The sequence below is a fragment of the Mytilus edulis genome, chromosome 10 (genome assembly GCF_963676685.1).
Source record: "Mytilus edulis chromosome 10, xbMytEdul2.2, whole genome shotgun sequence".
Taxonomy (NCBI): domain Eukaryota; kingdom Metazoa; phylum Mollusca; class Bivalvia; order Mytilida; family Mytilidae; genus Mytilus; species Mytilus edulis.
The window spans coordinates 627,942-643,002 of record NC_092353.1 but is presented as its reverse complement, the minus strand read 5'-3'; the positions used below and the strand labels follow the sequence as shown (position 1 = coordinate 643,002).

General features: G+C 30.5%; 1 protein-coding gene across 11 annotated transcripts in view; it reads left to right on the top strand.

Moving 5' to 3' along the window:
- Positions 1-15,061, top strand: part of LOC139493085 (rho GTPase-activating protein 8-like) — a 37,147-nt gene that overhangs the window by 360 nt on the left and 21,726 nt on the right. For 3 of the 11 annotated variants that reach the window (XR_011656899.1, XM_071281233.1, XM_071281234.1), the window contains exons 2-5: positions 4,899-4,997; positions 5,544-5,573; positions 10,201-10,245; positions 12,632-12,735. Coding sequence is in view for 8 of the 11 variants with exons in the window: in XM_071281233.1 (XP_071137334.1) it covers positions 4,899-4,997; positions 5,544-5,573; positions 10,201-10,245; positions 12,632-12,735 (278 nt within the window). In the remaining 3 variants the exon portion in view is untranslated. The remainder of the gene's footprint in view (positions 1-4,898; positions 4,998-5,543; positions 5,574-10,200; positions 10,246-12,631; positions 12,736-15,061) is intronic. The other 8 variants (XR_011656900.1, XM_071281239.1, XM_071281238.1 and 5 more) reach the window with 3 other exon arrangements.

Sequence of the window (15,061 nt, the reverse complement as noted above, 5' to 3'; positions counted from 1 at the left end):
TTATTTCTAATATGATAAAAAAAAATAAAAGAAAGTGAAAAACCCAACAAAAATTCAGAATATCATATAAAAAAGAAGATGTGGTATCATTGCCAATGATGCAACTCTCTACAAGAGACCAAAATGACACAGAAATTAACGACTATTGGTCACCTTACGGCCTTCAACAATGAGGAAAGCCCATACTGCCGTCAGCTATAACAGGCCCTGAAATGACAATGTAAGTGAGAGTACATGTACTCGCAGTTAACTGACAGCTAACTTGTGAATAGATTTAAATCGGTATCCGGTTGTTCCGGCCCCAAACCGATCCGGCCCCAAGTCAATCCGGCCCAAAGTCGATCCGACCCAAGTCGATCCGGCCCACGTCGATCCGGGGCCCAAGTCGATCCAGCCCAATAATGAAATATGAATAAACTATATATTCACTATATGGAGGAATTTGTCACAAATTTGAACAGTATAAACGGAATTTGCAAAAAGTGTCGATGATGGACGACAACAGATAAGTGAAGTATTGGAGTACCAGTTAAAGAACAATTTTAAATCAATACGAAACTGAGTGTTATTGTGTCTGTGTATAGCAGTATAAGAATTTAAATGTTTTAAAATGTGAAGATACTTTCCATGTTGACTTTGAATGTCATGGCGATTTTTTTTTATTTACTTCTCACACAGAGTAGCTAAATAAATATTTACAGTCCAATGGAACCGTTCAAATTTAACTCATCATAATATCTTGTTTAAGCAAATCATTAGTCTATAATTGGTTTGTTAATTCAACAATTGTCTGATGATTGTGAACTAAGGTGATGCCACTGGTAATCACTTAATTCAATCAAAGCCTGATTAATTAAAGCATAGATGTAATACCCATTACATCTATGATTAAAGGTACGTAATCAACAAGGTCTTTAAAGTTTGATCTTTTTGTTTGGTATAAATAATAAGTATTAATTGTACATTTTTTTTTCAGGTACATCATAGGCTTCTATAACACTTGTTTTTTTGTAATATCGAATATACACGGCTGGTAATCTACACATGCAGAACATTTGGTTCTGCAATGAAAACCGTGAGAGGATTTTCCGGTTGTGCTTGAGTGGAGTAATTGTCACCGCTTCAAAAGGTATGTACATTTCTAAATCACAATTTTCTTATTCAACTGATCAAAATATTGAAAATCGGAGAATGCTATGCTGTGGTGAATACATTAATTGAAGAGATACATGTATAATTTACTGGTGTACATGGAGTTGAACTCCTACAAAATCAGTTGTCCCACGAGAAATTGCCTAAAAAAGTGACATTTGAATTTTGAAATGGTTCTATTAACAGATCTACAAGTTCAAATTCACTTGTTTTTCGGTCTATGGATATGGATGTCGTTTTTGGCGGCGTGTACGCTTTTCGGTGTTGATAGACGTCTTCATAAATCTAAAAACCTTATATTTTCATCATTTCATGCGTGAGGGAATCGGTTCTGATTGAGGACATCGTGAATGCGTGAGGGGACGTGAAATCATATCTGTATATCCAAGCTATGAGTCTTTGAAAGTTGGCTAAATTTGGTTTAATTGATGATGTAAAAACACATGTTTGTGCATAAACAAAATTATGAAATAGAATTTTGAAATAAATTGAGGGAAGATAGGTTTTATGCTATGTTTTACGAAGAATCAGTAAAATAAAAATTGTGTCAACGTTTTTGTTTCTTGCTACAAATAAATTTTTAAGTTAAAACCATCTCAGTTTTTATTTTTTACGAAAAAAGTTATCTCCCCTTAAATTGCTTATTTGACAAAAAAATTGATTGTTAAAACTCAAGTTTTGATATTTGTTTAAATATTGTACAATTACTGTCTTTGGATGAGGTAAATAGTTTTATTGACTTATGAAAAACTGATTTTCACTGAAGCCAACGGCCGAAGTGAATATCAGTTTTTTTCAAAAATCAATTAAACCACATATTTACAAAAGACAGTAATTCTTTTATTCCATATTCCGACAAAAATGTATGTAATTATTTATCAAAACAAATTTTACATAAAACAAGTTTATAAGAATTATGCACGTAAAAGTACGTGACATTTGCGCGGTGAATATACCATTTCCGCAAGTGAATATGCTTATTTATTCATAAAGAAAAACCAACTAAAATTGAATTGATATGAAACAATTTGATTTATACACAAAATCACCAAGTTGTCTGTATAAAATAAACAGTCTAACCAATAAATTCAGTTGCAAATAAGTCTCCAAACTAGACTGATTATTTGCTTAAATCCGCAAATTTTGAGACATATTTGGAACTTATTGGTTAGATTGTTTGTTCATGTAACAAAAGCTTGGTGATTTATTGATATTTCAAAATTCTATCACACAATTTCATGCACACACATGTGTTTTTTTCATGAACAATTTAACAAAATTTAGCCAACTTTCAACGACTCATAGCTTGGATATACAGATATGATTTCACGTCCCCTCACGCATTCAGGATGTCCTCAATCAGAACCGATCCCCTCACGCATGAAATGATGAAAATATGAGGATTTTAGATTTATGAAGAAGTCTATCAACACCGGACAGCGTACACGCCGCCAAAAACGCCATTCATACCCATTGACCGAAAAACAAGTGAATTTGAACTTGTAGGTCTGTTAATAGAACCATTTAAAAATTCAAATGTCACTTTTTTAGGCAATTTCTCGTGGGACAACTGATTTTGTAGGAGTTCAAGTCCATATTCATCAGTAAATGATACATGTATCTCTTCGTTAATGTATTCACCACAGCATAGCATTCTCCGATTTTCAATATTTTGATCAGTTGAATAAGAAAATTGTGATTTAGAAATGTACATACCTTTTGAAGCGGTGACAATTACTCCCCTCAAGCACAACCAGAAAATCCTCTCACGGTTTTCATTGCAGAACCAAATGTTCTGCGTGTGTAGATTACCAGCCGTGATATAGTCAAAATATTTTTCTTAAAGTTGACAATATTTTGTTGATAAATAAAAACAAGTTATATGAGTATCCATTATGCTTTATTGCAAGAAAATAACATGACATTAAATGCACAGGATTCGGCAAATCAAACAACATTTTAGAAATTTAAAGAAATTAAAAGAAAAACATAGTTGTTTTATACTCATCTAAAGAAAATATTTTTCAAAGGCTTTTTTTATTTTTTTAAAAGTACACCTTTTACATTATGATAAAAATCATAAACATTTATGAATTACAATTAATATATATATCTTTATTTTTATTCCTTATAAATATATTTTTTATTGGGGCTGGATCGACTTTACATATGGGCTGGATCGACGTGGGGCCGGATCAACCTGAAAGCGTTAAATCTCATAAATTTTTCTTTTGCCAACACGCCCCACATAATGCAAATTACGTAAAATCTAGATGAATACAAATTTTCAGGTCTGCTAACTCGCCCCACTTAAATGAAAACTAATCTACACAGAATACCAAAAAAACCTAAAAGTTCTCGACAGCAGACAGCTACAGAACTATCTAATGACAATCTATTGTATACAATATATGTGTTATCATGTTCATGTTTCTAGTGCGGACATTTCATCTAGTACTAGTACTCCATTTTGTGTTATCATGCCAATAAACACACATGATTCTTAACTTATCTTACAAAACATTGAATATATATTTAATAGGGGAAAAAACGTCAAAGAAATGTTGATGCTTACTTCTTTCTGCTTTATTTTAACTTAAAAAACACAAGTGGGGCTAGTTGGAAGTCACATCACAGAAATACTGATTTTCACTTCTTTTTCATCAAAATGAAAAGAACTACAAAAAAGGCACTCATATATAGTGGAAAGGGATTAACATAAGTTCAACTTTTGTAATAACTTGTTTCCCAATCCACTATAAATGAATATGTTTAAAATATCTACAAAAAAATGTTTATCTTAGGTTTTCATATGTGTTGAATTTATTTATAAGTGGGGCAGAGACATAGATATACCACGGGATTGCATTGTTTTTCTTAAGTGAGGCGAGTTGCCATGAATACTAAAGTCATCGTAGTTTATCTAGTTGTCATGAGTGGAGCAGACCTTAAGCTTATTTCAACAGGATTTTACCCTTTTTCATAAGTGGGGCAAGTTATTCAACCTATTTCAATGGTATCTTACCCTTTATACGGCCGCAAAAATTTAAAAAAAAATTGTCGTACATGTATTGGTATCACATTGTTGTCGTTGTCTGCTTCATCCAAATACAGATGGTTGCAGAATAATAACTTTAGTATAGGTGAAAAGAAATCATGAAGTTTTAACAGAAGGTTTATAACCAATAAAGGAAGTGTGGGATTGATTTTGGGGGTTATGGTCCCAACTGTTTAGGAATTTAATAGGGTCAAAAAAGGTCAATTCACAACAGTTGTCATGGATTCATTTTAAATATAAAATCATTTAAATCAGAACATTTTGTAACATTTGACTACTTTTCCTTAATATACATGTAAATTTTAGAGCATATCCTTCAATCATCTTATTATATTAAGTGTTCACATAGACATGATAAAATCAAGTTTATGTAGCTCAATTTTTTTAAAAGAAGAATGAAAACATGAAAATGCATGTTGTATGTCTTAACAAACAAACAAACAAACAAAAAACCACACACTTTCATGACTTTAAATAAAATTGAGAATGGAAATGGGGAATGTGTCAAAGAGACAACAACCCCACCATATAACAGACAAAGCAGAAGTAGGTTTCAATAATTTTTTTAATTAAAAAAAGATCAAGAGACTAAACAACAGTATACAACACATTACTTACAAAAGTAAAGACTTAAAAACATATATCTCAATATTATTTAATCTACCAAACAGCTTTTTGTTTATTACAGAATTCCATGAAGCCAACAGAGATAATGAATTATTTGCCAGTACTGAAGATCCAGAGTTTGAGTTTGATGAAAGTGGCTTACAGCTAGCATCTAAAGAAGGTATTGTCCACTTCTTTACATTATTTTATCCTATGTTGTTAAAATTGCATTTTAATCTACTGTTTTTATGTAACGTTGAACTAAGATACTATTAACAGCTCTTTACTAACTTATGAATGGATTTCTGACCGATTGTTCTGTACAATGTCTTCCAGAGAAGCTCTTTTTAATGTGTGATAAAAAGGTTCAAGCAGTTAATTTTTTCCTCATACATGAAGCAAAACATTACCGGTAACTCATTGGAGACAAATATTAAGTGAGTTCTGACAGACTGGTAAGCTCCAGGTATGGAGAGGCAGTACACATGGTACACAATGTCTACTTAGCAATTGCACAATCTCAATATTATAATATTTTATATGAAAACAAAACGTTAACTCAAGATATAAAGAGTACTTAAAAATACATTTGATAGGAAATTTCTATTCAAAACACATCATATTTATATTAAACTTGATTTATGAATAAATAAAACGATTAGTAAACTTTTATTCTGCAATATATTGCCCAGTATGTTTCTTTATCAATACATTTGTTATTTATCAGCTGAGTTAGATCTAGAAGCAGAATTAGAAGGTAAACCTCATGTTGTGCAAGATTTTGGGATTTTAGTTAGATCTTTTAAGGATCTTTGGAATTAAACATAGATCCTGAGAATCTATGGGGTTTTAGTTTGATCACAAGGATCTGGTTTCTATGCTTTTATTTTGCATGTGTTTTGCATGAAAGATTTTGTTATTACTTTCAAATTTTTAAACTTTAAAGTGCTTTAATTTTAAATCCTCATTATCTATACATTACATGTATGATACATTCTATCAATCCCTTATTTATGTATTTTAAGTGTAACAGTATTTTACCATTGAATCATTGAGTGTTTGTTGTTATATAAAAATCAACAAATCAATATTTACATACTACAAGGTCAGGAATTTATCAGATGTACATTGTAAACTCTGTGTTTTTGTGTAAATAAATTCAGCAAAAACAGTCTATGTATACTGAATAGAATTATGAAGAAATAACTTTTAACAGTTTTTTGTTATTAAGAAATCTATTCACTTCCATCTTTTGTCACTTTTATAGTCAATGTAAATCTGAACTCGGAAGTTCTTTAGAAAATTGGTGAAATAATCTTTTTTATAATTCTTTTTCTCTTATTATAACCTAAGCACAAAAAAGTAAGAAGAGGTTGAATTTAATAAGAAGTTTGGTAATCATGGTAATGAGTATAATAAAAAGTCACAGAGCTTCTTTTTTTAAGCTAGAGCTTGAGCAAAATTACCATATTTTGTATGGATTGTTATCATGATTATAGAAAAGCAAATTTAAGGTGTTAAAAAGATAAATAAATGGTAGAATCTTTTAAGAATAACTAGCCCTTATAATGTGTTTCAAAAAATAAGAATAAAAGATTGGATTCGTTTTCTTGCTGCATAAACAAAAATAAAAATTTCACTTTTAAATGAAAAGTTTTACAGATTGATCACTTTCCGCTCTTCTCTTTTCATTAGGGATCTAGGTTCACATTTTCTACTATTTTACATTTCAAGAAAGACCACTTGTTGAGTCAATTTACTTAATTAAAATTCTACAGAATTTGAGCTTCTTTGCAGTTTAATGCAAACTGATTTTTATACGACCACAAAAATTGAAAATTTTTTGGTCGTATATTGGTATGACGTCGTCGTCGTCCGAAGACATTTGGTTTTCACAATATAACTTTAGTAAAAGTAAATAGAAATCTATGGTCCCAACAGTACATGAATTAGGGGCCAAAAAAACGTCCCAAATAAGCATTTTTCTTGGTTTTTGCACTACAACTTTAGTATAAGTAAATAGAAATCTATGAAATTTTAACACAAGGTTTATGACCACAAAAGAAAGTTTGGGATTGATTTTGGGAGTTTTGGTCCCAACAGTTTAGGAATTATGGGCCAAAAGGCTCTAAAATTAAACTTTGTTTGATTTTATCAAAAAATGAACTATTGGGGTTTTTTGATATGCCAAATCTAACCGTGTATTTAGATTCTTAATTTTTTGTCCTGTTTTCAACTTGGTCTACATTAAGGTCCAAAGGGTTCAAAATTAAACTTAGTTTGATTTAACAAAAAATTGAATTCTAAGGGTTGTTTGATATGCTGAATCTAAACATGTACTTAGATATTTGATTATGGGCTCAGTTTTCAAGTTGGTCCAAATCGGGGTCCAAAATTAAAATTTGTTTGATTTCAACAAAAATTGAATATATGGGGTTTTTCAATATGCTGAATTTAACCATGTATTTAGATTTTTAATATTTGGGCCCAGTTATCAAATTAGTCCACATTGAGGTCTAAAGGGTCTCAAATTCAACATTATTTGATTTCATCAAAAATTGAATTCTGGGGGTTCTATAATATGCTGAATCTAACCATGTATTTAGATTTTGGATATTGGACCATAATAGGTATATGTCCAATTTAAACTTTTTAAGTTTTTAAGTTTAACATGTTTAAGTTCTTAGACCACATTCATTCTGTGTCAGAAACCTATGTTGTGTCAACTATTTAATCACAATCCAAATTCAGAGCTGTATCAAGCTTAAATGTTGTGTCCATACTTGCCCCAACTGTTCAGGGTTCAACATCTGCAGTCATATAAAGCTGCGCCCTGCGGAGCATCTGGTTGCTGCAATGAGGCTGTTCTATGCTTTGGTTGCATGGTATGTTAAGTGATTGATCATGTTGATGGTAATTAATTTAGGAATAACAGCAGATTATAATGTACCATTATGTTTTGTTAAGTGATTGATGGTTATTACTTTAGGAATAACAGAAGACTATAATGTACCGGTATGTTAAGTGATTGATGGTTATTACTTTAGGAATAACAGAAGATTATAATGTACCGGTATGTTAAGTGATTGATGGTTATTACTTTAGGAATAACAGAAGACTATAATGTACTGGTATGTTAAGTGATTGATGGTAATTAATTTAGGAATAACAGCAGATTATAATGTACCATTATGTTTTGTTAAGTGATTGATGGTTATTACTTTAGGAATAACAGAAGACTATAATGTACCGGTATGTTAAGTGATTGATGGTTATTACTTTAGGAATAACAGAAGATTATAATGTACCGGTATGTTAAGTGATTGATGGTTATTACTTAAGGAATAACAGAAGATTATAATGTACCGGTATGTTAAGTGATTGATGGTTATTACTTTAGGAATAACAGAAGATTATAATGTACCGGTATGTTAAGTGATTGATGGTTATTACTTTAGGAATAACAGAAGACTATAATGTACCGGTATGTTAAGTGATTGATGGTTATTACTTTAGGAATAACAGAAGATTATAATATACCAGTATGTTTTGTTAAGTGATTGATGGTTATTACTTTAAGAATAACAGAAGACTATAATGTACCGGTATGTTAAGTGATTGATGGTTATTACTTTAGGAATAACAGAAGATTATAATATACCAGTATGTTTTGTTAAGTGATTGATGGTTATTACTTTAGGAATAACAGAAGATTATAATATACCAGTATGTTTTGTTAAGTGATTGATGGTTATTACTTTAAGAATAACAGAAGACTATAATGTACCGGTATGTTAAGTGATTGATGGTTATTACTTTAGGAATAACAGAAGATTATAATGTACCGGTATGTTAAGTGATTGATGGTTATTACTTAAGGAATAACAGAAGATTATAATGTACCGGTATGTTAAGTGATTGATGGTTATTACTTTAGGAATAACAGAAGATTATAATGTACCGGTATGTTAAGTGATTGATGGTTATTACTTTAGGAATAACAGAAGACTATAATGTACCGGTATGTTAAGTGATTGATGGTTATTACTTTAGGAATAACAGAAGATTATAATGTACCGGTATGTTTTGTTAAGTGATTGATGGTTATTACTTTAGGAATAACAGAAGATTATAATGTACCGGTATGTTAAGTGATTGATGGTTATTACTTTAGGAATAACAGAAGACTATAATGTACCGGTATGTTAAGTGATTGATGGTTATTACTTTAGGAATAACAGAAGATTATAATGTACCGGTATGTTAAGTGATTGATGGTTATTACTTAAGGAATAACAGAAGATTATAATGTACCGGTATGTTAAGTGATTGATGGTTATTACTTTAGGAATAACAGAAGATTATAATGTACCGGTATGTTAAGTGATTGATGGTTATTACTTTAGGAATAACAGAAGACTATAATGTACCGGTATGTTAAGTGATTGATGGTTATTACTTTAGGAATAACAGAAGATTATAATATACCAGTATGTTTTGTTAAGTGATTGATGGTTATTACTTTAAGAATAACAGAAGACTATAATGTACCGGTATGTTAAGTGATTGATGGTTATTACTTTAGGAATAACAGAAGATTATAATATACCAGTATGTTTTGTTAAGTGATTGATGGTTATTACTTTAGGAATAACAGAAGACTATAATGTACTGGTATGTTAAGTGATTGTCGGTTATTACTTTAGGAATAACAGAAGACTATAATGTACCGGTATGTTAAGTGATTGATGGTTATTACTTTAGGAATAACAGAAGATTATAATGTACCGGTATGTTTTGTTAAGTGATTGATGGTTATTACTTTAGGAATAACAGAAGATTATAATGTACCGGTATGTTAAGTGATTGATGGTTATTACTTTAGGAATAACAGAAGACTATAATGTACTGGTATGTTAAGTGATTGATGGTTATTACTTTAGGAATAACAGAAGATTATAATATACCAGTATGTTTTGTTAAGTGATTGATGGTTATTACTTTAAGAATAACAGAAGACTATAATGTACCGGTATATTAAGTGATTGTCGGTTATTACTTTAGGAATAACAGAAGATTATAATGTGCCATTATGTTTTGTTTAATGATCGATGGTAATTATTTAAGGAATAACAGAAGATTATAATGTACCAATATGTTTTGTTAAGTGATCGATGGTAATTATTTAAGGAATAACAGAAGGTTATAATGTACCAATATGTTTTGTTAAGTGATCGATGGTAATTATTTAAGGAATATTCAATAACAGAAGATTATAATGTACTGGTATGATGTTAAGTGATTGATGCTAATTATTTAAGGAATAACAAAAGATTATAATGAACCGGTATGTTTTGTTAAGTGACTGATGCTCATTATTTAAGGAATAACAGAAGATTATAATGTACCAATGACATCATGGGAGGAAGGTAAGATCAAATGTTGTGGACATTGCATTTGTGATTCATTTATACTTTTGGTGCATTCAACAATACATTGGTTAGGGTTAGCTGCTCTTTTGGGCGATTGCAATGCATAAAATGTAATGCACATGTTTAAGTAATTGCATATTAAAGTTATATTGTATCAATGTTATACATGTTTTATTAAACAAAGAATAAATTGTAAATCTAACAATCTATGTCAGACAGAAAAAAAAATTGTATAACTTGAAGAGAAGAAAAAAACATCATTCTGAAGAAAACAAAATAACCACAATGTTAGATATGTATTGATGGATGTGAAAGTAGTATTTGGATCTTCTTTATAAACCAGGAGAGCATGAAAGTTTTTGTTCTCTGTAGAGCTAACCTACATAAGCCAGGAGAGCATGGAACGTTCCTGTTTTCTGTAGAACTAACTTGTTTGCTGTTGTATTTTGTTTTTGAGATTAACTTGTTGATAGATGTTTTTATTTGTACATGTACCATATACTACTAACCTACAATTTAGTCACTTACTGTAAGGTGTAAAAAATGTGTCAATAATAATTTTTATTTTAAAGAGGGTAAAAGTAATCTTTCCTTAGACCCTCATGAAAAACAAATTTAGATATTACAAAAAAAGAAACTAAGTACAAAACACACTAATGAAAAAATCCGTTTTTTAGGCAAAATAAGGAATTCATTCAGTTTTGACATATTACTTTAACAAAATTCAAAGTTTAAGTGTGTCAAGCATTTCAATTGTTTATAATCCAAAGACAAATTTCTAGTCTAAACTCTCAAAGCAAAATGATCTGTCTATTGTCAGTGGTTGATCTAAACTCTCAAAGCAAAATGATCTGTCTATTGTCAGTGGTTGATCTAAACTCTCAAAGCAAAATGATCTGTCTATTGTCAGTGGTTGATCTAAACTCTCAAAGCAAAATGATCTGTCTATTGTCAGTGGTTGATCTAAACTCTCAAAGTAAAATGATCTGTCTATTGTCAGTGGTTGATCAAGTCTAAACTCTCAAAGTAAAATGATCTGTCTATTGTCAGTGGTTGATCAAGTCTAAACTCTCAAAGTAAAATGATCTGTCTATTGTCGGTGGTTGATCAAGTCTAAACTCTCAAAGTAAAATGATCTGTCTATTGTCAGTGGTTGATCAAGTCTAAACTCTCAAAGTAAAATGATCTGTCTATTGTCAGTGGTTGATCTAAACTCTCAAAGCAAAATGATCTGTCTATTGTCAGTGGTTGATCCAGAATTTTTCACTGCCTTAAAGGAGGCCTGCTACAGTCATGATTCATTAATTCCTTTCCTAAATAATCAACCTTTTTTCGCTACAAAAGCATAGGGGGCTAGGCCCCTTCCCCCTCCCCTTAAACAGGTACAGTAATTGTGAAAATGATCAAAATAGATCCGCCAACATGAGCTCAAATTCTGAGACTAGAATGATATTCCATAAACATGTCAGCTCCAATTCTGAGACTAGAATGATATTCCATAAACATGTCATTATACCAAGGAAGTGAAACAAACTTAAGAAGAAAACAACCAAGTCAAACAACAATTTATAAAACAGTTACTACACACAAAACTAAAATTTGGCAACATGAACCCCATCAAACGAATGCTCTGGATGGGTCTTCAGTTCCTGCTCCATTGTTGATACCCATCATGTTCTTCCTGTTAAATCATTAGAAGATTGGTATCCAGAGTCGTTACTAGAGATAAATTTCATGTCCAAGATATCAATTAACATCTTTATATGTTAGAAATCACATACTCTAGAACAGTCTGTGAAAATTGATTGATATGTATGTACAAAGCTCCTTCAGTACTAAAACTGTCTTATTTCTTAATTTATCTGCAAAGAATATATTAATACGTCTAGTATATATAAAGTGTATATATGTATAGCATGTCTGTAATTACTTTCTTGTATATGATTCTGTAACCAAGGTAACCTGTATATGATTGTTATACTAAAATTAATATTACTAGTACTAAATTAATATTTTCAACTACATACATGCATAAATAAACTTTTGTAGATTTTTGTGTAATTTTGATTTTTTAGTCACAGATAGCATGGATAGTGAGAATTTATTTGGGTTAAATATACCGGCACTTTTTGTTTTTTAATTTATTGAGTGTTTTTATTGAAATATAAATTTAAATCCTTCTGATGTATAATTTTCAATAAGAATTAGGTGTTATAGACACTGTTTGAAGTTACAGACTAATAACTGCATACAGATATCTCATTTTCTTAATTTCTTGATAAACAACTCCTAGTAAGTGTCACAAATATTTGTCTACCTCTTTTAGAAAAAAGGCAAATTAAAGATGAGTATTTATTACACAGATGTTGTGTGTGTTTTACAGATTTGGCAAGAGAACAAGCCGGAGAGATAGCGTTTAGAAGTGGAGCCATTACACCAGAGGGATTGATAGAAGATGATTTTGAAAAGGAACTTGGAACACCCTCTGTAATTCTAGTTTAAGTCATCTCTTATATTCATATGTAAAGTTTATAAGGGCATTTTGTTACTTCCATGGAAAAAGTTTTAAAATATGTGATTTTATTTTTATGAATGGGTTATCTTTCTTCTTTTTTTTGATGAATTAAAAATTAATAATCTAAAAAAGTTATATTGATCAAAACATATACAATTTACTAAAATGACATGATGAATATTGGAAATATTTCTATGACACTCAACTAAATAAAAAAAAAAGTGTGATCAGAATATTGAGACAACAATTTATTTGCCTCAATGATTCATTCATGAAATTAATCCATTACATACCAGATATATAGAAATAAGGAGATGTGGTATGATTGCCAATGAGACAACAAACAAACAACAAATACTGAACATTCAGGTATCTGACATATGACAGGTGCAAACAAATGAAGCTGCTTTAAACATTTTTATTTGGCGCCAACCTTCACCCCAACCCAAGACAGAGTTGTAAGAACTTGACATAAAAGGAAACACTATAAAAATGTATTAAAAAAAGGCTAAAATCGTCAAGGTATGAGTACTTACAGATTTTAGACAAAAGTTATTCTGTTTGCCTACGGGTAGTTTGAAAGTTAAAAATTTGTATATCAACATTTGCATTATACATACACTTTCAAAACTATGTAAAGGCAAGACATATATCTATGTTTTTATACGACCGCAAAAAAAAATTTTCCCGCAAAAATTAAAATTTTTTTGGTCGTATATTGGTATCACGTTGGCGTCGTCGTCGGCAGCAGTGTCCAAAGACTTTTTATGACCATAAAAGGAAGGTTTGGGATTGATTTTGGAAGTTTTGGTCCCAACAGTTTGGGAATTAGGGGCCAAAAAGGGCCCAAAATAAGCATTTCTTGGTTTTCGCACTATAACTTTAATTTAAGTAAATAGAAATCTATGAAATTTTCACACAAGGTTTATGACCGCTGAAGGAAGGTTGGGGTTGATTTTGGGAGTCTTGGTCCCAACAGTTTAGGAATGAGGTGCCAAAAAAGGGCCCAAATAAGCATTATTCTTGGTTTTCGCACAATAACTTTAGTATAAGTAAATAGAAATCAATGAAAATTAAATACAAGGTTTATGAACACAAAAGGAAGGTTTTGATTGATTTTGGGAGTTTTGGTCCCAACAGTTTAGGAATTAGGGGCCAAAAGGGGCCCAAATAAGCATTTTTCTTTGTTTTCGCACCATAACTTAAGTATAAGAAAATAGAAATCTATGAAATTTAAACACAAGGTTTTTGACCATAAAAGGAAGGTTGGGATTGATTTTGGGAGTTTTGGTCCCAACAGTTTAGGAATAAGGGGCCCAAAGGGTCCAAAATTAAACTTTGTTTGAATTCATCAAAAATTGAATAATTGGGGTTCTTTGATATGCCGAATCTAACTATGTATGTAGATTCTTAATTTTTGCTCCCAGTTTCAAATTGGTCTACATTAAGGATGTATTCTTATGACTTTTCAGTCTCGATCAGTCTCGTTAAAATCTTGTTCTTGAATTATTTCAAAAACATGTAATACAAGTGGGTAATATCAATGAATTTAAAAAATATTATAAACAAACATAACTCTGTGAAAAAATTGTGTATTTACAATGAATGGTTTTTGAGTAATCCAGTTTTCAAATTTTACGACAAACCAAGTCAGTCTTTTTAGCCTAAATTTTAAGAAAATGGGTGAGGGGTACAAAAAGTGATTTTACAAGAATCATGTACATCCCATATTATTTTTGTCTCTTCAAATTTCTTAGATATGTATTTTTTCAATCATTTATGACAACAAAATTTGAAATAATATGCATTTTGTTCTTAAAACTGAGAAAAATCACAAATTTACAAAATTGACAGCAAGGTAAATTTGACACAAAAAAGCATCAAAATATGATAAAACTTTCTTATATTAACACCTACTTTTTGTTTTTTTTAAGTTAAATTTACTCAGATTGGTCCACTTCATCTTTATTGAAATTATGAAAAAAAGTTTAATTGTGGAACTGTAACTTTTTTTCGGATTATAGCCCAAAAATAGGTAAAAATTGATGAAAAACGGGAAAATCATCAAAATTGGGTATTTTCAAAGGGCTGTAGCAGAAAAAGAAGTGCACCACCATGTAATTTTTTCTTCACCAATTATTTGTTTACAGTCATATAAACCCAAAAATCAGGTTAAGAAAAAAAGTTTAATTCTAGAAATTTTTGGTGTACACCCGGTCCAAAGGGTCCAAAATTAAACTAAGATTGATTTTAACAAAAATTGAATTCTTGGGGTTCTTTGATATGCTGAATCTAACC